Source organism: Lampetra fluviatilis, chromosome 5, assembly GCF_964198595.1.
Source record: "Lampetra fluviatilis chromosome 5, kcLamFluv1.1, whole genome shotgun sequence".
Taxonomy (NCBI): Eukaryota; Metazoa; Chordata; class Hyperoartia; order Petromyzontiformes; family Petromyzontidae; genus Lampetra; species Lampetra fluviatilis.
Window position 1 is genome coordinate 2,586,659 of NC_136279.1, and position 25,365 is coordinate 2,612,023.

The following is a 25,365-nucleotide window of genomic DNA, read 5'->3' on the forward strand; positions in this document are numbered from 1 at the left end:
TTTGTAAAAAATAATATTCCATTCAATAGATTTAATACATTTCATGTTGCCAGATTGGTAAATATAATGCACGGGTACATTTTGCACAAAATAATTCAGAGTTGATTACTTAAGTTCTAACGGTCACTTGTAGGTGTTAAAAAATGTCATTGATTTCCTCTTCATCTTTGACGCGAGAATGTTGGTGGAGTGAAGAGACACGTGCCAGCATTTGTTTTATGGCTGGGGAAGTGGCTTCACAATGGGAATGCTATTTATGGCAAAAATCCTTGGGTGTGTGGTGAATGGAAAGAGCTGGCTTGTGTCTTGCTTGCTTTGGCTGCTTTGGTGCAGCTGCAGATCAGAGTGAGAGAGCTGGAAGTCAGCAGAGAGAGGAGGGGGGGGCAGAATGTGTACTGCCCAGAAAAAAATAAAATTTCTTTGCCAAGTAGAAAACAGCTGAAAAAAACACGGGCTGAATACGTTCTAAAAATGTAAAACCCCATGAATATGCATGATGCTTGCAAAATAATGGTGTCCCCATGCTCAAACATGTTGTTTACAGGACTCGTCCCCATAGGTGGCACTGGGGCAGTGGTGTAGCAGTCCCCCATGGGATGACTGTTGATTCAGTGGACCAGTATGGAATTATTAGCAACCTCCTAACTGGATAGAATATCAATATAGAATATCAATAGTGGTCTCAACTGGGAGCACGCTGGTGTACCGACTGAGCTAAATCGTGGCTGGGATATCGTCATCGACCAACATCATCGACAGCCATGATCAATCCACTGTTGGATGGAGGCCTCCCCACATTGTTGCCATCCTGATGATCCACGTGATGACGAGCCGCTTTGCTGCCGTACATAAACTGAACCCAACGCTCTGTTTTCTACGGCCGGCGTCCTCTCTCGGGTGCTTCCCCTACTGGCTGTCATTCCGTCGCCATCAACAAAGTGGTATCATCAAAGAAGTGGGACCAGTTGTTGGATTAATAGAAGCTAAGTGCCTAACACAGAAATTAAATACTTCAATCGTGGGCAGATGCCGCGATCCTTTATATATTAAAAAAAGGAGACGAAACTGATTTCTCATTTAAATTACTCCAGAGCTGTTTGCTTATTAAACACCTACATTAAGTGTTTACGAATATCATAGGGAATAGAAGAACGCACAATTTGGAAGCTGACCAACCAAGCTAGCCAGATCGATATGGAAAACATTTTCTACCATTGATGAAAAACATAATATCAAATAACTCTATGCCTGGCTTTTGTCGACTGAGCCATTTTGATTTATTTAGATAAAAAAAATGTTCTATCTCTTCAAGTACACCTTTAAATGTTGAGTTCTATTACAATAAAGCTGCACACATGTATTTATAACTGCCTATATAAGGCTTAGCAGCAGGCCATAGGAATATTTCGCAAAGTGTAACGCAACATAATCCCAGCTATTTCTTGCCACGCATTACAGTGAAACGAGATGCAAAAGACCTTTGCCGTTGTTTGACCCACTGACGAACGCTCTGCTCTCTTGCATGCGGCCGCCAGTTCACCTTATTTTGGAAACAAACCTTTAAAATACCCCGTGTGTGTGTATATGTTTGAACTTCTTTCGCATCACACGTAGCATCTGCGATTAGCTCGGTTGGCTATGTACGGCGTGAAAGAAGTTCAATGTACATACGTAACCAACCATGCTAATCGGAAGTGCGGGGCCCTATTGTATACTCTGGCAGCGAGGCAGCCGTGGAAATTGAGGGTAGGGAGGGACGCGCGCTGGTACAAACCGGCTTCATGCTATATAAAGATTCTCAACATTCATCCTCCCCACCACCCATGGTGGGAATCCTACCCATCGCACCTCCGCAACACCAAGCTGGCGTGGGCGCAGAGACGGGACACGCCAGCGGACGACCATGGACAAAGTGCAGGCCATTCGCTGTGCTCGCTCGTTCAGCTGCTCATTTCATTTCATGCATTATAATCAGAATATGTATCTAGACTGGAGGAATTCAGTGAGCTATACAGCTCACATATGTTCATTAGGGGCACTGGGTAAGAACGTTACATCAAACAATACAAGAACATGATAGTAGTGGAAAGTACAGGAAAGGTAAACAAATCAACCAAACAAACAAATACAACTAAACCATCCCCATCCTACCAGACAAAGCCCACTGAGGTATTAACTTATTTTTCCAAAAGCGGCCTGGCCACAAATGATAGCTCAACAAAGTAGCCAGCTGGGCCAGCATTGGGCAACACCTGGCCCACCTTTCCACCCAGGCAACTGGAGAGCACAGACGAAGTGTTACTAACCTAATGTTAAAACTTAACAAATATCTTGAAGAGTCACAAATGAGAAACGAACAACTATAGTGTTAACAAAAATTGTACGTAATTTTCTTAAACGTGAAATCCAATGAATGGTCCTCACATTATCCGGGACACTTTTTACAGCGCCCAGCCAAGGCTATTTAAAACACCGTGAGCATCAACCGAACGCCACGAGGAAAATGTTTGCTATTGCATGCCCTTGTCAAGTGTGCCCTTATCCATTGCACGAGTGGGCGAACCATGTGAATCGAATCTTAAACGATTCACATGCACGAACCTCACTTTGAAAGCTCATGGAATGGTCAGGAAATTTCACACATTCAAAATCCCATAATTATGATTTTGGAAATAGTTTCTTCTGGAAGGGTACATTGAGGATTTTTTTTTACATATCATTGCCATGCCATTTTCTGTTTCTTATCAGATCTGTAGACTTGGTTACAGAGGAAGGAGGGCTCTGGAATGTTCTTTACAAACTGGTGGAATTAACTGCAGTACAAACTCATCAGGCTGGCCTTCAAAAACCAAGAATATGATCGATGTGCATTGACATGACCGTACAAGCCCTTTTGTCAATCCACTGTTGGATGAGAGGCTTCCCACGCCATGCAGGTTGTGGGGTTTATTTCACTACTTCACCACGCTTATTAGCGTGGGCTAGGAACGCGTTAATGCATTAGCCGCGTCCGTCTAGTGTGGGGTCACGAAGGAGTGCAACTCCTTTAATCCACGTCGTTGATGTGGGGGAACCGATTGGCGGATCCTATAATCCGCAATACACCATGGGAAAAATCGAAAATTGGCGATTTGTTGCAAAATGTACGAGTTTTCAGTCACACGACTCCACAAATCTACAAAAAAAATGCAATTTTAGGAGTTATCCCTTTATAAAAAATTTGGCAAGGCCAAAATATATACATAGTAATGTACATCGTAAGATAAACTGCAGCAGAAACCATATGGAGGGGCGCATTTTGCATACAAACGTTAAGAGGCTGGCATGCCTGCCCACTGCTTCATGAGGGCAATTCTTCGGCTACAGCTTAAAACAGCAAAATGCTGTGACAGGGCACGTGCTGCACAGCACAATGCTGTCACAGGGCACGTGCTGCACAGCACAATGCTGTCACAGGGCACGTGCTGCACAGCACAATGCTGTCACAGGGCACGTGCTGCACAGCACAATGCTGTGACAGGGCACGTGCTGCACAGCACAATGCTGTCACAGGGCACGTGCTGCACAGCACAATGCTGTGACAGGGCACGTGCTGCACAGCACAATGCTGTGACAGGGCACGTGCTGCACAGCACAATGCTGTCACAGGGCACGTGCTGCACAGCACAATGCTGTCACAGGGCACGTGCTGCACAGCACAATGCTGTGACAGGGCACGTGCTGCACAGCACAATGCTGTCACAGGGCACGTGCTGCACAGCACAATGCTGTCACAGGACACGTGCTGCACAGCACAATGCTGTCACAGGGCACGTGCTGCACAGCACAATGCTGTGACAGGGCACGTGCTGCACAGCACAATGCTGTCACAGGGCACGTGCTGCACAGCACAATGCTGTCACAGGGCACGTGCTGCACAGCACAATGCTGTCACAGGGCACGTGCTGCACAGCACAATGCTGTGACAGGGCACGTGCTGCACAGCACAATGCTGTCACAGGGCACGTGCTGCACAGCACAATGCTGTCACAGGACACGTGCTGCACAGCACAATGCTGTCACAGGGCACGTGCTGCACAGCACAATGCTGTCACAGGGCACGTGCTGCACGGCACAATGCTGTCACAGGACACGTGCTGCACAGCACAATGCTGTCACAGGACACGTGCTGCACAGCACAATGCTGTCACAGGGCACGTGCTGCACGCAGGGGGGAGGTCCGCTCCTGAGAGCCCCCCTCCCCTCCACAATGCACTCATCCCCCCATCCCTTCCCTCCTCATCCACAGCACCACACTTCTGCCTCTTGGAGCAGCAAAAGGTTAAATAAACATTTTTTTCATTTTTGAAAATCGCTTTTAATCGTTGATGTGATGTATTGCCTATATTTACCCAAACATCGACAGAGAACTGGGCATTGGGCGAGCCGAGCATTCAGTCCGGTAGCGACTGGCTCCGGGGTTTTTCAGTTCAATTGAAAATGTCGGCGTTGTCTGCAGACGGACGGATGTTTGGCCGTGAAAAAAGAGAAAAATCCGAGCGCTCGCTTGTAAGAACTTAACCTTGGGCTCCATTAAAAACAAGTTTAGCCGTGGAGGGCGAGGAGGGGGGGAGGCAGCGGGGGGAGGAGGCTGAGGAAGAGAGTGATGGAGCAAGCACAGCGTGTGGGGGACAAGGCTGGTTGATGCCGTCACAAAAATATGACCATGCCTTGTTAAAAAAAAGTATAATACCACATTGTGTTTCATTGTGTAGCTGGCCGTAGTGCGCTTAATCTGAAGAAGGGCGTCGATGTTTTTTTTACCGAACGTCTACGGCTATTGCAGAGTAGTTTTTTTTTTCTTCAAATGAAACGTACTTCATGCACGGGGCGCAAGCGAGGTTTAAGAAAGATTTCTCTACCATCGGCCAAAACCATGCATCAGATTTTCTGAAAAAGATTAATTCATTTAAATTACGATTGTCCCTAGCCTCTGTATACATTAGAACACAAGGATAAGATAATGTAAGAGTCCCGAAGGATCACCTCCACACTGGTATGTTGCAGATTTAAATAAATTATTTTTAAATCCATACCAATAGCAGACATCCATATAAAAAAACACGTAGTAATGAGACACAGAGGGAACTGCTCTCGGAGTAAATAACGAGATAAATGATACCAATTTAGCTTTATCTGTGAAGCCCTGTGTTTTATACCTGCTGTCATTTTCTGCATCTGCAGGATTTGGGTATACCATTAACATTTCAGAACAGTATTTTGAGTGTGCAATTTTTATTGACTCTGCTGAGATCATCAAACTTTTAACGCCTATTTTGCTATGAATGGTTCGTGCCAATTTGGACGTATCTGATCCAAGGCATGAATATCTAAGCGAAGCTTCCTCATTACCCTGGCATAAGCAGCCACTGAGACATGCCCAGAAAAATGTGAGAGACGGTGTTGTTAATTTATCATGTCGTGAAGGGGTGCATGCATGGAATTACAATGAGACGCACGAACGAAAATTCATGGACCGCTGATGAAACGCAAATTAGACGCATCATGTCGACTGTATGTATGATGTGTATGTTGAACTTATTTCGCACCGTACGTAGCCAGCCGTGCTAATCGGACTGCGAATGTACGCACGCGTGCTTGGGCGAAGAAGTGGTGGCATCCGAGAGGATGACCACCGTGGAGATGACTGATTTGCGCGCTGTGAAGAAGGGCCATTGGTGTTGTTATTGAGATGAGGTCAGTTCGTGTGCGGGCGCAACTTGGATTGTGGCATCCCAGGGGCTCTTGAGGTATGGTGACAGCATGGCGAGGCCTTCATCCAGCAGTGAACTGACAATGTCCGATGATGACGATAACGATGAGCAATTTAACATTCATTTTCACAAAATACGAACTCACAACTGCCCACGCATGCACATCCCGGGTGGATGGGGGGGGGTGCGTGGTGCGTGACATCAGCACGCACCGACGCAGCTCCACGCTGTGGAATGTGGGTGACGTCATTACGCAGACGTGCGCGGTGACGTCATCGCAGCAAATTTTCCCGCCCGCAAATATTCATTTTTATACATTTCGCATTGTAACGTTGTAAATGATCATGTTATTAGTGTTACACTGTGAAGGCCAATTATTAGCATATGGCGCCTACCCTAACCTCTCCTTAACCTCTCCCACCTGTTCTGCTCAACGTCACCATAACTAACACCGCCAATTTAAACAATAGCGCCACCCTATCATCGTATGCACAATTTCATAACGCCTTGGAACAATGCGCTATATACATCTAAATAAGATAAGATGGTGCAGGGCAGTGATTTGCCTTGCATTCGGCGGTACAGCAAGTAGGTTTGCAGTACTTGAGCGATGTTTATTATATTTATATCCTGTGTATTGAAACGGCAGTGTTCCTCTCCATGCCAGAGTACTCGCATAATTGAAAGGAATTTGCTAAATATCCCAAAGGGAAACTGTCTCTAAAATGAGTTTTAACCCTCGCTGAAGCTTTACTGGATAAAATAAGTACTGTATATAAATACAAACGTCAGATTGTGTGCCGTTAATTTTGCATGCAAATTCTTTATTAGACTCCCTTTCACTAGTTATATTTCTCATTTGTTAAATACAAATGTTCAATGTAACCATATTTCCATTTTTATGTCTCCCAAACATCAGCGCAAAGACCAGATAGGTTATTGCACCGAAATTTGTGACATCAGCTTTCCTGTTGGACTAAAATACAATGCAGTGTTCCAGAGATTTCTCACGCAGGATTGCGACACATTTTATATCTTACCGCAATTTGCAGCAGAAAGGCTTACAGACATATCAGCGACAAAATACGAGTTGTTTGGCAGTGACGCACAAGCACAAATAACAAAAAAATACATTAATTAGTCAATAACACCGTGGGCCTTAAAATGGACCTTGTTCAAAGCACACAACTCATGTACATGCCTATGAAGGTCCATTGCCCGAAACGTCACGGATTATACACTTTTAGGGCAGTGCTGTTGACGAATGTGTTGAGCTGTCACAAAAGACAGGTCGGCATCTCAGTGGATGAACGCTTACCTCATGGCTACACAGGTCTGCTCCGTATCAAGATGCCAATACTGGTGTATTTGCTTTCGCTCGTTCGCAAGTAAAATGGAAGAGGAGAGACTATGAAAGAAAGTATACCATCACAGCAGTCCATTCAGAATGTAATATCTATAAAAGACATTGCAAACAAATAGAAACAGGACATGCTCTTGTAATGAAGTGCGTTCAGCCGTGGCGCTTGGCGGCATAGAGGCAAACTCGACAAAGGCGTAGGGCCCCACGCAGCGAAATAATCTGAATATTCATACTAAAGAAATCCGATGAGCTATAAAGCTCTTTTTCACAGATGTTCAGTAGATGTTCAGTAGATCTCCAAAGGGGGATGATATTCATCAAAAATATATATGGGTGTGCCAAACAGCTTGAATTCAAATCCTAATATGTATAAAAAGATAATAATTCTAATGCGACAATGAAAGATATGTTTTATTGTATTGTATTATTCAGCATATGTTTGTACATGCAGCGGGAATCGATTTGTACTGAGACCTGGTACCGGAATTGCTGTGTTGAACTGTCTCACGGTACACTACCGTTTTGATCGATCTCGGCTGCTTGAGAAACATATCCGGGTTTGGCTCTGTGGAAAGGTCACATGTAGGCGACCCGACATGTGCTCCACCAGGGGTAGGGGTCAGTGAGGGTCAGGGCTTAGACCGTCAAACATCGAACGGTATGGTGCGTACAGTATTCACATGCTTTTCTCTACACATCTCTCCCTCCCGTCTTCTTCTGAGTCCATCTCTCTCTCTCTCCTGTCACCTGAACACATTTCTTGCATGTCTCGTCTATTTCGTCTAAACGCCTCGGCCGTCTCCGACCCATCCTCTCACGACTACATCACTCTCCTATGAATCCATCCCTTGCATCTCGTCCAAATGTACAATTTGATTAATTGCGGTCACACGACCTCCGTGACAGCACAGCATGAGGATACTTTCGTCCAAGCGGTGGATTGACAGGGCTGTAAATCATAACTTACCATAGGTCATCTAACCGTTCAAATTCTAGTTTTGCATATATGGGTAATATAAGCATTATTATTCAAGGTTTCATACACAAGTGGCATGTGTCTTGCTGAAAGGTGAGTCAAGAATAGCGTCTGACATGTACAGTAAAATGGATTTCTGTTCTTCCCACACATGCCCCGGGGGACACGAGGGGGCTTATGTATACACGGCACCTACTGCAACACTCTTTAAATATTAATGACAACATCAGTTACATCTCCCTTTTCCTTTTATGAAAGCCAATGACGACCAGGCAAGGGGCAGTGGCTGTTTATAGGACGGAGATGGAATGGTGGCGTTTGAGTGATGGGGTACTTAAAAAAAAATTGATACACTGTATGGTAATTACGTATCGGTTCCGTAGTTATGATGGTCTAAAAATATAAATCGAGGGGAAAATGGGCATGAACGGAGAACAATCTTTAAGACAATAGATGCAAAGAGTCCACTAAAAATATTTCTTTTTTTTCTCCCTCTGTCGGCTGAATTTTTTTTTAACCCCTCGGCTGTAACAAAAATAGCAGATGACGTACATTTATGAATTCATGACAACGCGCGTTAGATTAAGGGCATGGGCATATAAAAAAAAGGATTCTGGGAGGTATCCAAAAGTCCTCGAGTATAAAATGCCAATACGAGTAAAATAGCAGGATTTTAGCCAGCACCAACATCCGTGCACATGCACACATACAGCATAGTGTGAATCTCATCGCGTGTCCATCTAGATGGACACATTTTATACGCTCGTAGATGGACACAAATTGGGAGTACATCATAAGGCATGTAATTAGACGTGCACACGATATTTTACGAAAACATAAACACACCAGAAAAGCACTCCGTGGCTCAGCGCGTGCAGCGAGCGGCTCGCAATTGGAACCCAGTGAGTTCAAGTCCTGGTTGCGGGTTTGGACTCGGCTCATCATCCCTCCGGGGTCGATACAATGCGGTACCACTTTGTGGGGAAATCAACAGTGGTTTGTCCTTTGGATGGACTCGCCAACACTCTAGGAATGTAGAATTTCCGCTCCCAGCTCAGGGCTCTAAATGGGAGATGACCACAGCTTCGGTGCTAATTTGAGCAGGAAACCACCACGACGATTCTTTTACGCACAACAACGCCCCCACCCCACCTGCCAGTCATAAAGAGTTTTACATTGAACGTATTTGCAGCGAACTGTTGGGCAAAAATTATTTTATGGGGGCTCTAATGGTTACAATTCCAAATAAATATCGTATGCACGTCTTTTAGCTGACCGATTGACGAATATGAATTGGTCGCTGTGCATCGCAACAGAAATAATACGCTTCTTTAAGGTAGTGAAAATAACGGCATTCTTTTTTGCGTAACACTTGAGCATATTACTTCAATTACAAAGTGTGTAGCGTTGAGCACGTATTTAAAATATATATCAGCATCCATTTTATACGCTTCACTGAACTGCGTGCTCCCCATTACGGAATCAGCATCTGTACGGCTGTAATCTGTCTTGCTTGTCCCGTGGCCTCATTTTGTCACTCCACCTTCCTCATTAACCGACCCGCCGAGTTCATTCCCCCGTATCCACCGTGCGACATTATTATTTTTTTACCTCGGCGTTATCCACTTTACAACCTTGCGCTAATGGATGCAGGGAGAGCACGGCAAGGTTAAGGATGCAAAACGTCGCAAGGGTGTTTTTCAACGGGATTCTCTAAGGTTTTTTTTTTTATCCCAAGGAAAATTTGAACTTTTTCGTGAAATCCCAATCGCGGCGGAGGTCACATGGGACATGTAAATTTAATGCCATTTTTGCTGTTTGCATTTCGCGATGTGAACTTCGTGTAAACAGGGATGTGCAACCCTACAGCGTGACCTTGTTTTAAAAGAGGCGGGGTGGGGGGGGGCAGACGCATAGAGAATCTCAGGGGAGCACGCACACGGTCAGTGTTAAACAAACTTTAAACAAACGTTAAACATGAGCAAGAGTACGTTCTGCCATTTACCTATCGTACATGAGGGAAAGCTGTCATCCCTGGTGTTAAATATTTCACCGACTATTTTTTTTTAAATCACTGTCAAGATTTTTTAAGGGAGCGCCGAGCCTTCCTACAGCAGGGAGGGGTGGGGGGCTCAGCCCCCTCCAGCCCCCCCCCCCCCCCCCCCCTGACGCTTCGGTGTCGCGAGTGTGGCTCACCAAGCCAATGCGGTGCACGATGCACTCAGCCAATATCGCAAGCAGGACGTGGGTCACGATGTGCAACATCACGCAGCAGAAATCCGATAGGATTCAATAATCTGCAATGCAGATCGACGCAACACAAAGCAATGCAAGAGAGATAATTCACACGTTTGTCGGTTTAATCCCTCCCTGGTGAGATCACCCTCCGAACAGAATCAGAATATTTATTTATACTGGAGGAATCCTATGAGCTATAAAGCTCTTTTTTTTACAGATGTCCAGTAGGGGCGGTTAAGAAGGTTACAACAAGAATCAGTACAAAAACACGATAGTAGTGCAGAGTATAAGAAAGGTAAACAAATCACCCAAACACGTACAAACGAAACTAAACCATCCCCATCCGCCAGGCAAAGCCCACTGAGGTATCAACTTATTTTTCAGAAGCGACCTGGCCACAAATGATAGCTCAACAAAGTGGCCCATCATCTAGACATTAATAGCGATAAAATAATCTAAATAATCTTAACGCATGTTTCTGAATTGTGGAGAGGAAAACCGGAGGACCCGGAGAAAAAAAAGCCAAGGGGAGAACATGCAAACTCCAAATATACAGCAGCAGGAGTCAGGGTTGGGATGGAACCTCCAACCTCCTGCGTACCAGGCGAGGAAGATGACGTCACACCACCGTGGCGGCTCTTCCTTCCCTTCCCACCACTCGCATATTTTCCACGAGTATCGCTCCATCAAGTCTCCAACAACTAACTGGGCCAGCCTAACTAATCTCTCATTGGTCAACTTGAGCCAGCGGTGGAAATTCCACCTTCCCGTGGCGAGGGACGAGAATGATGAAATTACTTCTGTTGACTTTCCTACATTGGTGGTAAACATGTTGATGGATGCTGGAAGAATGACGGGTTTGAGTTGAGCCTCCATTCACCAATCACAGTTGTTTAGACCTCACTCCTATGAAAACAAAACCGATTTTTTTTTCCCCTTCACACCCTTGTATCTTGCAGCCCTCTGTAAAAACGGGGGTCACTGGACAAAGGCCTGACAGGAAAGAAAATGCGTCCGGGACATTTTCACCTCCATTCCTATACGGCAAGAAAATCTAAGAGGAAAAAACTTCCCCTCCACATTAAAGAGTCACCTTCGCTCACTAGTTTCCTCACTCAAAACCAACTTATTTTCCCTAGCTCACCCCACAACCCCTTAATCTCCCCTGAATAACCACCGCCGTTACTGCTCCTTCTTCATATTCTCATTATGCGGCGGTCACTCATTGCCCATTCATTCACTCCATTCATCATCGTTTACTATCATCAATTTCGTTTTCACCGAATTCACGCATCACAGACTTGCCCATTGCTTCCTCTCATCTATTTGATTCACCTCATCTCCACCATTACATTCAGATGTTGTATCGTTCTTAACTCTCTGTAAAGCACCTTGGTTAAGGCGCTATATCAATTACGTTAAGATAAGGTCTATCCACCTCTGTGCTACTTCTGAACCCGAGCCTCAAGCTCTCCCCGAGGCCTACGTTGGGGCGCCATCGTCGATTGCGAGCGGTGTTCCTCCAACCGCAAGCTCACAACTCCGCGGGGCCCCATATACCCACACACGCCTCGTCCCCGATTAGCACGGTCGGCTCCGTACATTGGGAAAAGAAGTTCAACGTACAGACATCTCTCACGTGCGTCCATGTGGCACATTCCGAACCCTGCTGTCGCCAAAGCCTCTGATCAATCTTTACCTGGTACCCCGACTACTCTAAACTCCCAACTCTACGCTCCACGTTAAGTCCCTCTAAACGCCAGATGATCCTGGCAAACACTGCCAAACTCCTCACATGTCAATACGACCGATTCTCCGTGATTCTGAGATCATTCCACTGGTTTCCGTATAGATTTCCAATCCAAATCTACCACAAGATCAATGCCATTATTTTCTGGTTACTCCACGGCAATGCTCCCACTTAACTCTCTGATCTTATCTCAACTCGCTCTCTTTTCTCTGATGCTAAGCCGCTCCAAGTCCTCTCTCAAATCCTCCCATCAGCTCCTGACCATGGGAGATCATTCCTTAATCTCTGCTGTCTGGAGCTCCCATACAATGGGTTGTGTTCATTACTGGCTTCCCTCATTCAAATCACAACGAAGCACTCTCCCCATTTTCTTCATCTATGATTAATAACCATATTATAGGTTAATCCTTGATCAATTCACAGATCTCTTCCCACGTTGTACTGGTCAAGAGGGTTTTTTGACCATACTTCGCCACGCTCGTTACTGCTGATATCACTCGACACGAACGTTATCCGTTACCAGGATTCTAGGTCAGGCTCACCACTGCGTCACCACTCCATTCCTTATTCAGAGCACAGTTTTCTACTCTCACCCACTCACTTGCTATATATATTATCCTTATAGCCCTGATGTGCACACTTGCCTACCACCCACAATACCCTACTAAACATGTGTCAGATTTGACCCAAGCTACACTGTGTCTTGCAATAAACTATTTTTACATGTTTTATAAATATAAATGCCACGGTACTAGAACGTGACTGCAAGATGTTACCGTGTAGTTCCTATAAGGTTACACCTTCTACCTGAACGCACACCCTACACTCGCCTACCATCAGCAACCCCCCCCCCCCGCCATCATCCAACACCTGGCCAATGGGCAGGTGGAGGTAGTGGATTAACTATCCTATCGGATTGCCTCGTGGTGCCGCAATGGAGAGCTGTGTTGAATGATGGAGCCTGGGAATAATGAAGGAGTGGGATGCAGGGGGGGGTGAGAGAGAGGGGGAATGTGCCTACGTTCACGTGTGAAATACGCAAGACACATGGTGGCTCCGTGTATTGCCATCGCAACATTTATACGATCACACCCATGGGACCTCATTTCCACCTATCACAAAGCCAGGGGCAGATGAACAGCTGGAAGCTACTGAGAGGCGGGGAGAGATCATCCCAACGATTTAGAGGTGATATGTGGCCTGTATACAGAGGCTCATTGGGGAATTGTGCTGCTCCCAGAGAATAAAAAGGATCCTTGGTCTCTCCTTCAAGGGATTCTTCAGACGCAGTGAGGCTTTATTCCATAAACCAGGGAACATTACTATTGTCGTCATTTATTATGATGTTCTATTATTATTATTATTATTTTAAACTGGCTGGGAGTTATGACACACATTGATAAAAATAGGAGATGGAGTTGGTGGATTACATGGAGGTGATGTTTGGGCAACGAAAAGCTTGTGGGAGTTTTGAGTTTGTCCTTTTATTCATGTATTCCACATTCTGTCTCCCGGTGTAATTCCCGGCATACATTTTCATCCTGGAATGCATTTTTTTAAATAATGCCCTTGCCTAAAAAAAAGCTAAACAAAAATAGAAATTGGAATGACACAGTTGGAAATATATATATTTTTTTAAACGTAAAAGCTCACATGCTGTATAACTCCGATGTGGATGTTACGCGCGTCCCGTATGCATGTCCTCATGGTAAGGTGAATATTTTTTTTACCAATTACATACTGCGTGTACACGGGGAAAATCTGATGGAGAAATCCATGATGCGCATCATGAACTTTATTCAATTAGCTCGGCGAAGTCAGGAATCATTAACTTCAAGATTATCCTTTATATTTTAAGCAATTATATTTTTCAAGTGGACCGGAAGCACAAGGATACAGTACTTGACTACAGTGCCAAGAGATGGATTGAATGCTAGAGGGGCAATGTTAGCTGCATTAACAAATGTGAAGAGCAGAGGGAGTGACGTTTTTTTATTTATGTCACTGGATTCGCAATATTTTATTATTTTTACACCACGCTTTTGACTTTATAGCCATGAACCTCTTTACAAAAATGGACGCAGAAACACAAACGCACGTTGTATATCGAATCGAAGCTGCACTTAATGCACACAGGCTGACACGATTTTAGAGGCAAGAAAAACTGCCGTTAAATTCAAAAGTCACGTTTGGGTTAGGCCCACCAAAATGTTGGGGACGAGGCCACGGACATTTGGGCGAGGGCCACGACAAGGCACTGAAGCACGTGTGTTGTGGATGTTGTGCAAAGCAATAATAAATTGGGTGCCCGCGGCTGCACCAGTGCAGCGAACTTACTTTGGATTATCTCTCGGAAAGCCAACGCCGCCGCTGAGTCGGGGACCTCTGTGACAAAAGACTTTCCCTCATCGCAGCACCGCCCTAGAGCGGCGACGACAGAGAGAGAGAATACACCGAGCGCGACCTATTATTAATTACCGCCGCATTGAACGTGTTATGGTGCATCGTAGTCTAAGGTGAATGGACGTGGAACTGTGGGACGTTAACTTTTCCCTATTAGATTTACTCGTGAGTTTCATTGATATTCAATTAAGAGGTTACTTCAACTGGTAGAAAAAAAAGTTTAGAAAATACAACTTGTTCTCGTGGTTATGTGATTGGTTACCTAAGTTGACCGTTACTCATCTCACTCCAATACCTATCCGTCATCCTCTCGAAGAAGAGGTGCTGACATTAAAACTGCAGGATCTAGCGGAAGGAAGCGATGGCAAGGTGTTGTGGCATCAACCGGGCATTGGTCATGATGACCTCTTGACAACATCGCACACAGTCACTGATCGTAAAAAAATTGAGCTGTGACATGCGTGAGCTTCCTGGAGTGAAGATGCAATGCAAACAGCTCATCTTTGTAGACACACACTCCTACACCCGCCGTGTGTGTGCAGAGCCATTGGCGTGAGGCTGAAGCTTCATTCGTGAGAAGAAGAAAAAAAGGACTTTAGATTTAGGTCAGGCGTGCCATTACAGTGCTCGAGTCACATCAAATTGCAGTTTAGAAAAACACGAGGTGATGTCGCAGGGATGTCACGAGAGTGACTCATCTGACCTAATGGTTTGTCTGTCCGTAACTGAAAGGTCTTTTATCTTTCTCATTAGCAAAGCTTCAATCTCGTGCTGCACGAGAGCATGCAACCCAGGAAGGTATTTGCAGGAAAAGAGGCAAATGTTTTTTTTCTGGGCTGCTTCTTCCTTGGAAGGGAAACGTGCCTTTGCATGCACAATGGGTGTTGCTGACACAGATCCCACTGGGGGAAAACTGCATCTTTTCAATGCAGTACATTTATTAAAACAATACATTTTCCAGCAAAAAAAAAAGCAACGATTTCCGAAATATGACAGTGCCAACGGACAAGATCCAAAAGCGTTGCTTCATCACAACGAAATCCTAGGCCTACGCACAAAGGCAAAGGTAGGCGAGTCCTAGGTCTACGCAAAAAGGCAAAGGTGTTGGCCGCGTAGGCGAGTGCTGTGGCTCCCAGACCTGCGATCCGCAGGCCACTGGTGGGTCTGCAAAAACCGTGGGAAGCGCTCCGCGGGACCGGTATTGATACTACGATTCAAGGTCGTTTTAATTGAGAAAAATTGTGTTGGTGTGCGCGGTGGGCCGGTGAAGATCGTCCTGGGGGGTTGACGGCAGTGAGCGGGTGCAGAAAGATTGAGGAGTACTGCTGTGGCACACGGCACAGTTCACTCGACCCTCTTGTGCGAAGAGGATGGACGGCATTTGGAGAGACCAAATGCACGAACAACAACCACAACCCTTGAAGGTTGTCTATTCTCTCTCTCTCTCTCTTCATCGGCCACTGAGTAGGCGTTCATTAATTCGCTTACGGGTTTGGCATGTCCAGAGTCCTGACTTCGGGACAGTGTCCAACAAATTACGGGAGACACTGCCACACGCCAGCAGCTGTGCCTCATTCATTCTGGGCCCTGGGTGTGCCCGCCTGTTCCATTCCTCATTGCCCCTTCGCGCAGGGATCATGTGACAGCTGTTCAGCAAACAAGTACAAACATAGCCTGTGCCGTGTGCGAATAATTTGTTCGCCGACTCAAAATGTCGGCGCATATTCTGAGGGCACAGTGGGCTGTGTGAATTCTCCACTCGAGAATAAGACGCCTTTCATCGTTGCTCAATTCTGAACCAATTGCCCCATATGTTCCGGCAAAATACTGCGAGTGCTTTTGGAAAGCTAAAACTTGAAAATGAAGAGCAACATGCCGACGTCTGTGAAGAAGCGTAAAATAGCTGCTTTGAAACACGTGGATTGGCAATGTGAAATTACACTGAGAAACATAAAGAAAAACACGTGGATGTGAGGACGTATGCAGACACATTGCCGCTGGGCGAGAAAATTTAAAGCGTTGCACCTAATGAAGGGAACGTGCTGGAGAGCACGTCCAGCTTGGAGATGGAGTGATAAAATCAGCCCACATGTAGCTGCCTGGTGGATTCTTCAGATCGCAGGGCCGTGAGAGATTTCCCGGCAGATTAGGGGAAGTCTTCGTCCAGCAGCGGACTGACCACAGCTTGCTGATGATTGCGATGATGAAGAAATATAACCGATTCTCGTCATGTGTTTTATTTGGTCATTTATGTATTTAACAAAAAAACATGAATAGGAAATCTTAAACCGACCTATATTTAATGCTGGGTTCCTTACTCCACACGACTTGGCTCGAGTAGAAAGGAAGGAAGCAATATAGTTGTGAAAATATTCTCACCTAGCCTTGGGTCGAGGGGAAGCTTCGCCAGGAAAGGCACGTTCATGCTGCGGCACATTTCCACGGCGCCTCCCGTGCTGGGCGGGAAAATCTGCGACTCGTTCTGAAGAAGGCGGCAAGATAACGCTCATATAAACTGCTTGTGTTTAGTTTAGTTTGTCGTCCTTCTCCCATACCTCCCGATTAGCACAGTTGGCTATGTAAAGTGCGGGAGAAGTTCAACGTACATAGGTACGTACATAAACCGTCCCCCGTGTTACTCGTACGTCCATACCCAAATTCAACAGGATATCACGAAGTGTTGCCGAGCGATGTTTTACGCAGTTATACCTTGCACTTTGGGCAGATGAAGCCACTCATGTTCTCTACGACGCCGATGATTGGGAGGTTCACTTTCCTGCAGAAGTTGATCTCCTTGCGCACATCTTGCAAAGACACCTCCTGAATCAGAATCAGAATCTGGATTTAGCCTGGAGAAGTCCGACGGGCCATGAAGCTCTTTTTCACATATGTCCAGTAAGGGGGGGCGGGACATAAAGTTACAACAACAAAAATGCAACAAAAACGATAGGAGTACAAATTATAGGAAAGTTAAGCACATAGCAATAAATAAATAAGTAGAAATAAAATAAGTTAAAATTGTGTAAGTACATCAATTTCCAAGCTTGGGCAAGGCAGCAAAACAACAGCAAAAAAAACTGTCCCAGACTACATCAAGACAACAACAAATAGTCCCTCAATAAAATTGAACATTAAAATTGAACATGAAGAGTGAAGGACACAGTTCAGCACGAGTCCGCAGTCTCCGTGACGTCCTGGTACATTTCTTGGTCAGAAATAAATTGAGAATGCAAATCTAGTATCCTTTATTTAACTAAGAGATGAAACATAGGCCCATCGGGACACATGATACTCTTAGCCTCTGTGTGTTATATCAAGTTGTTAAGAAACCAAAATAATATCTATTTTTTACGTAACAAATTTTGATGAGTTTCACGATTATCTGTAAGAGATGTTGAGGCAATGCTGCACCAACATATACCAAGTGCTCTTGTTGTAAACATACTGTATTCTCTGGATTATAAGATACTTGTGTAAAGTGTAAAATGCAAAATATAGGTAATTATCATAAATATTTTAATAACAATGCTGGTAACATAATATACACGCCTCGATGGTCTCTTGCACCAGAATCTACGGCAAGGTCATCCACGGATAAGAGCAGCATCTCCCAAACCCAGCACACCAGGCAGCCTCCTCCATCTTGCTTCACCAGAGTACAGGGTGTCCATCTTGTTTCATGATTCAACGCCCCCAACCATTTTGTGTGGGGGTGACGCCCGACCGTTATGTAATCGGCCATAATCAAATCAAGATCACAACAAGACTCGATAGTAAACCGAACACAACTGTCGACAATGTTGTGTAATCTGGATCAGTTTTACGAGAAAGCAGTGGCATGGCGATAGCGCAACACAACGCGGATGCATGAAGTCGCCAATGTGCGGCTTTATCTGTCGACACAACGATCAGCAACGAGAGCGAGGTTTTCACTCAAAGCGGTAAACAGACAGATTTTTTTGTGGAGGATGAACTGCAATTCCTATAATGGCTTAAGTGTCACGAGTGGCCAATTGACCCCTTGTCAAATGTCAATTGCTGCAACCATGCCATAAGTAGGGCAATGAACGCAAGGAATGTTCCTCGCAAACTCCAGGGGTGTTCAACTCAACGCAAGTAACGGCCAAGGAAAAGTACACAATTATGATTTAATTGAAAATTTGAAACTATAACTGGATATGTGGATTAAAACCCGTGCTAATTGTGCAGCCAAGTGGAATTAAAGTTTACAATCGGTGAAAATTACCTGCTATGACTTACAAAGAAAATGGAAAAAGAGCTGAAAAGTGCACACGTAAGGTATGGAGACATTCATGTTTGGAATTACACCGACACAGAAAGAGGAACACTTAGAGCAGGGAACAAATGCAAGTCAGGGACATCACACTGACCATCAAGGCGAGTAAGAGGGCTTGGGAAGAATATGTCGTGAGAAGGGACGATGAAAAATAAGAATAGGTTTTACCCTTTCTGGCAATAAATAGTTGTGTTAAGATGTTCAAACACCAAATAGACACCTTTTGCAAGGAATCAAGTCTGCAATAGCCACACGTACTTGTGGTGAACATGCAAACAAACATGCTCTGATAATATCTGCATTGTCTTTGAAACTGATTGGCCTACACTAATCTTACCAGTGGCAGACCAGAGAACAACGCCAAAAGGAAAACAGTCACATGGTTGATGGATGTGACTGATGACGGAATGGTAGAGAACATTGCCCTGAGAGGACAACCCCACAGCAGAGACGGAGCGATGAGATCTGTCCATATGCAGGAGTGAGATGCGTTGTGGCATCGCAGGACGGTAGGGGATGGTGAAGACGTGGAAAGGCCTTCCTCCAGCAGTGGACAGACAATTGTTGATGATGATGGTGGTGATGGAAGGTTAGGAAAATTACACTATTTACATGGTGAGATAGAGCAGTGTTTTGTTTGAAAATATTGTTACCTTGAATTCTGTTTTAACTTTATTTAGCAAAACAAGACGGGGCGGGGACATGCCAACACGGCAAAGCCTTTGGGTTCATTGATTATCTGCGATCGCAGATTCCAATTTGAGAGAACTGGGCACGGGGATATGTGGGGCTGAAGAGTGCTGGAGAGTGGAATGTCTGCTCTGCTGATTTATCGTGAGGTGCGGCGGTGGGGGAGATGTGGGTATTTGCGTGGGAAAGGGGGAACGAGGGGAGGGCACAGGGGGAGGGTGGAGGAGGAGGACGGAGAGGACAGGATGGTGGGAATAGGGGATGGAGGAGTGGGGAGTTCTAATGCTCACCACTCCGAACAGTGTGGTTTGGTGATTAATTGGTATGGATAGGAATGGGGGGGGGGTGTGTGGGGCAACTAGCTTTCAAGGCGTGTGATTTACATGGTTTCGTTCTGTGTTAAGAATTTCCAGAAATTATGCCCCCCCCCACCCCCCCCTTCCTGTTCTGTAACTGGTGCTATGCACCGGGGCTCGTGTTGAGTTGAAATGAATTTTTTTTTAAAAATAGTTGACTGAATTTCACGAGCCCTAAAAAGCTCTTAAAGGTTTAATTACTGCGAATTAACATAACACACATTGTGTATGCCTACGGCTGAAAAATATCACATCCTAAAAATATCTGGGCATTTGGTTGCATAATCATCTATACCTTAAGACATATAGACAAAACGTTACCAAGGTGTTTAAAATCTCTTTTTTTATATCCAGCTCTAATCAACTTATTCTCATTTCCTTCCCGATGATAATTGACTCTGGTCATGTGGGATAAAAATACACTGAAGCCACAGCCTGAAATGAGCTAGACCAGGTCGGTCTTCCACCCAGCCCTGGAATTTCACCTCTCGTAAGAGTTACGTTGTCCATCATGGCCAACTCTATATATCTTCAAGAGAGAGTCCTTGCCTGTAACATCTGGCAGTTCACCAGCATTGAATCAAGCAAGCCCGCTGATAAGACGACATATGTCAAAACCGGCCCAGTTTGCTTGTATTGAATTTACTCCATGGAGGCTGCGAGAGCCAATGGGTTATAGGGACAGTACTTTACATTTGATGGGTAAAGAGACAAATGTATGGTGAGAGGGAGACATTACCTGCTAATCTATTTTGTTAATATAATGTACCCGAATATCTTACCATCTCAAAAATATAATACAATGGTCAAAGTTGGAATGTAAATACTCTCTCTAAGACGTAACCCTTGCAGATAGGTAACGTATTAACTCAACAGACAAAAATAACAATGATAACCCCAGAGAGTCAGGCTGAGTCTGGAGGCTCCTGCTGTATTTGATGGGATGTTTGTCCAACAGCGATGGCACCAGCGTTTCCGCATGACACTTCACGTTCGCGAAGATTTACATTTACTCGCAAATACAACATTTGGTGAGTTTATTTGTGTAATTTAAGCGTTGATTTAATTTAGATTTGCCACACAGATGGTCCCGTTTAGCCAGCTGGCCGGCTATATCGTAAGGGAGTTCCGTGGTGTGTGAGTGCAGCAACAACAACAAAAACATCTACATTGCAGAGAACGAATACAGGATTCTGAACCCTTTCCCGCTCCGATGACGCACGTGTAGCTGTACGTCATCATTTTTTTCTTCAGATTCCGTTCCCATGACGTACGTGTACATAATGAAAACGAAACAAATTTCGATTTAAAGCTTCGGACGCTGTCTTTCCGACAGCCCTGTTCTTCACCTGAGGACGGCTGCTTGCGTTGTGGCCGAAACGTCGTGAGAATTTTATTTTATTATTGTGTTATTTTTATTATTTTATTATTTCCGTTCTACGTGACTTTACCGAAAGAACCAAGAAGATGAAAACGAAACAGGAAGGAAAACTAAAATAAAATAACTTCATCTGTACCAAGGCTCCCACAAGGCTGTGTATGAGGGCGTGTGGCACAGTTTGGCACCAGCTATCACAGAGTGCCGTCCTGTCACTATGGTTATCTGCGGTGGGTAACAATGTCTTTAAAACAGCGGAGGCTACGCCTCTCTAAATAAAATGAACGCTAACCGCTGGCACGTTCCGGAATTCGGCGGTGAACGGGACCCACCACCCTGCAACTTGTAGAAGTCTCGGAACATGAAAGGGTTAAGGAATCTTGCGCACAACATTGCGCTCAGCAACAATGCCGACCATGTCAGCTTTCAACAGGTAGGAGGTTTTGCATTGCCCTTGACAAAGGTGTCACCTGGGGATTAACATTTCATGCAAACTAACAATACCTCATTAGTGTCACGCACCATGACCACCTTTGTCTTCTCTCTAGTCTCTCGTGTTGAACACTGGAATTGTACTTTCAGTTGAATTTCATCTTGTTTTCTGTTAATTTAATATCGTTTGCTACTTTGGTGTTCCAAGGTTAACCGTGTACATTATGTGATGTACTACATAACTTGGTGTGCTTTTGAGTAAATGTGATTTATAATTGCTGTACTCTTTGGTTCTTTTAGTAAAGGCACGTAGGTAGAAAAATAATAGATCACGACGTTTCTATTGCCACACAAGCAATCGTCTTCAGGTGGGAGAGAAGAAGATTGATACTCTTAGGTTTTTTCGGTATAGTCACGTAGGTAAAAAATAAAATTAAAATTAATAAAAGTAAAATAACAATAAAAAATCACGACGTTTCGGAGGCAACACAAGCTTCCGTCTTCAGGTGGAACCGTCACAGCACGATTTCTGTATCAAGTAAAGAGAAATTCCAAGAGACCTGACCTTGTATATATACTGGTTGAGGGGGGAAGAGCCAGGGTAGGCCCCTGGATCGGAGTTTTTTATTATGGTAAGGTTGGTGCGGCTGAGGCTGCTGCTAGGAATGAGCCTTTGTTATGTAGACTGGTTGAGCTGGGAGGTGCCAGAGTTGTTAAGGTGCAGCTGCTGCTAATGGGACTGAGCCTTTGTTATGTAAATGGTAGAAGCAGAAAAGCAGGTAATTTTATTTTTTACCTACGTGACTTTACCGAAAAAACCTAAGAGTATGAATCCTTGCAGTCATGAAAGCTTCAAATCTAGAATTAAGAAGAAGATTGCTTGTGTGGCGATCGAAACGTCGTGATCGATTATTTCTCTATCTACGTAACTTTACCGAAAGAACCAAAGAGTATAGATTCCTGCAGTCACGAAAGCTTCAAATCAAGATTATAATTGCTGCTTTGATCTTTGTTTAAAGCAGGGCTGCCATTAAAGAGAATGTGCTGTGAAAGGAAACGTTTAATGTCAATGGGCTATCGCCTAGGTATAAATACATTTTTTTACATTACTTAACATTCAGTGTATATAAATACCATGTCTTTTGTTGAAACGTGTCACTGTGAAAATAATAGTGTAACCCTTAGCGTAATTACAGTTGAATAAAACTTTGATACGAAGATCTTACAAAAAAAACTGCATTTAACACGTTTAACGTAAACTTTACAATAAAAAAAAGAGTTGGCTGCGAATTCTGAAGCAACACCACAGCTGGTACATTTTAGGAAATAAAAGATATATAAAGTACACAGAGTTGTGCACGAGTGTACGTTCACGACTAGCACGGTCGGCTACGTACGGTGCCGAAGGAGCTCAACACCACGCGCGTAACGTACGCACGAACCTGTGGCGTGGTGATGATCACTGCCCCGTCGAGGTTCGTTTCACTCAGATACTGGACGATGGACAGGTGCTCATCCGAGGTGCCCGGCGGAGTGTCCACCACGAGGTAGTCTACGGTGCCCCAGTTCACGTCCCGCAGGAACTGCTTGATGAGGCCTATCAGCACAGCAGAAGATAACAACAGAGATAACACAAGGGTAGGGGAGGGGTCGCCTGAAAGCCAACTTCACCTCCGATTAGTACGGTTGGCTATGTAGGGTATATGTATGTACGTACATACATACATATACGTACGCACATACCGAAGGAGCGAGCCGTCTCATTGGCCCGTGGGCCAGAGCGGAATTTAGTCACCATCTAAGGGGGCCAATATTTAATGAAACCAGTTTCTGTATATGGCTATTAAAAGCGGATTCTGTGATAAAATACTTCATTAAACAAGGTGAATGCACAATTCACTTTAATTGGCAACTTAAACCTGTTGGTACAACTCAAGTGTTTCCATCCCAGCTGGTACCAACAAGTAATATATTTGGTCTGGGCCAATGGACTACATTGATAACACTTTGTGAACACCACCCACAGACTGAACGAAGTTAAGCCGGGAACCACTGCTGCTTTCATTGAGCGTATATTTGTTAAAAGAGCCAACAGAGTTAATGGGAAAAGCACTGCTGAGAAATCGCTAAGAGTTTTCACGGGAGAAGTGCAACACATAGCACACGTAGGGAGGATGCTTGCGGCCCAGCGGGGAATTTGTGGCGCCCGCCCGGGATAACGTGCCGACTACTGCGGGCACATCCGTCCCTTGGGTACGGGCGAAGGGGGGCGACCGCCCCAGGCCCCGCGCTTCGACATCACGGTGTCAGATGTATGGACGGCCCTGCCTGTGGCCACGGACTGTATGTATGTTGAACTTCTTTCGCACCCTACGTAGCCAACCGTGCCAACCGGGAGGTGAAGGTCTGGTGCAAGTGGGTGGCCGGCACAGAAACGCAGCACCCGCCCTTCTCCCTGCCTCCCTCCAAGCCAGCACCACCGGCCGAGCCTTAGCATGCTGCCTGCAAACCTTTAGAGTTGGCTGAAGTGAACCATGACTCCAATAGCTCAATCACCTGGCCAAGCAGCTTATCCGCTTGTCAAACAAATGAGAGACTCCAGGGCTCACAGTGAGTAAAGTCGGCTAAATTCTTGCCACGTCTCCTCATTAGATGTATGTCCCAACTGTTTAAAGCTACTCGTGCCCACAATTGTTGTGTGTATCACGAATGCGCTTTTTTCTTCTTTCAACGCATTGAGAACTCGGCGATCTGGAATGGAGGGGGGGGAAGCCAATCACGGTTGAATTCCTTTGTACTTTTAATTCTATTCCACGGAAGCCTTCTTCCGCGTAATCAGAAACAAGCTGATTTCTTATCCGGGACAACGTAGCAGATGCCAACTGGAACAGGTCCAAAAAGAGGACTCTCTCACCAACATATTTCAATTATCTTCCGTTACCGTTTAAAACGCCTAGTTATTACTCCATAAGAAGATTAATTGGAAATGTTTACAGCATGCGATTATGAATACGTGTACAATGGAACAGTGATGGTGCAGTGGGGTTAAATTATGAACCCGAGGACCTGAATTTGATTCCTCGTCACGGCTAAACATCAGTAGCAAGTGACATCTGAACCAGTCCTGAGCCGCCGAAATTTACAAGCACACACTGACCAGCATGGTGAAGTATGGTCAACCTCCCCCCACTCCTCCATGACCAACATTGCATGGGGATGCCTTCATCCAGTGGTAGGTTTAACACAGGGCTGATGATTATGACATGCATTTCTTTATTAACATGATAATTGTGTATCATTAATATCGCTATTTAACCACTCAATCAGGGAGCGATTCTACCTTAAAGGCCTGCATTGATATTATGGGTGTACTGTAATGATTCACTCGCCTCGCAAGGTCATGATTCAGAGTCGCGATTCTATTCAATAATTGATTATATTTTTAACATTGCAGTGAATGTAGCAGCACCTAGTGGCTAGGACGGAGTCACGTGAAACCATTATATACGTCTATGATTTGAAATAACATCGATTCTCATGATACACGCGATTTGAACGGGTGTATCGTGAGCTTACGAATGGAAATGAACCGGTGAGTCGTCATGTTGTTACACCCCTAACTGTCCTGACACCTGATACATTTCGTTAGTACCAACAGGTCTCTCTCTCGTCCTCACTTTTGAGATGTTCAGTTCTTGTCTGCGGTAATCTCATTAAAAACACGGGCGT

At 44.9% G+C, this 25,365-nt stretch overlaps 1 protein-coding gene across 4 annotated transcripts in view; it reads right to left on the minus strand.

The window, feature by feature from the left end:
* NUBP1 (NUBP iron-sulfur cluster assembly factor 1, cytosolic) overlaps positions 1-25,365 on the minus strand; it is a 73,088-nt gene that overhangs the window by 22,962 nt on the left and 24,761 nt on the right. For 2 of the 4 annotated variants that reach the window (XM_078856404.1, XM_078856402.1), the window contains exons 7-10: positions 23,079-23,233; positions 17,193-17,303; positions 16,863-16,965; positions 14,418-14,501 (exon numbers count right to left, since the gene is read on the minus strand). In XM_078856404.1, coding sequence (XP_078712530.1) covers positions 14,418-14,501; positions 16,863-16,965; positions 17,193-17,303; positions 23,079-23,233 — 453 coding nt within the window. Of the gene's footprint in view, positions 1-10,251; positions 10,390-13,507; positions 13,665-14,417; positions 14,502-16,862; positions 16,966-17,192; positions 17,304-23,078; positions 23,234-25,365 lie in introns of those variants that run through there. The other 2 variants (XM_078856405.1, XM_078856403.1) reach the window with 2 other exon arrangements.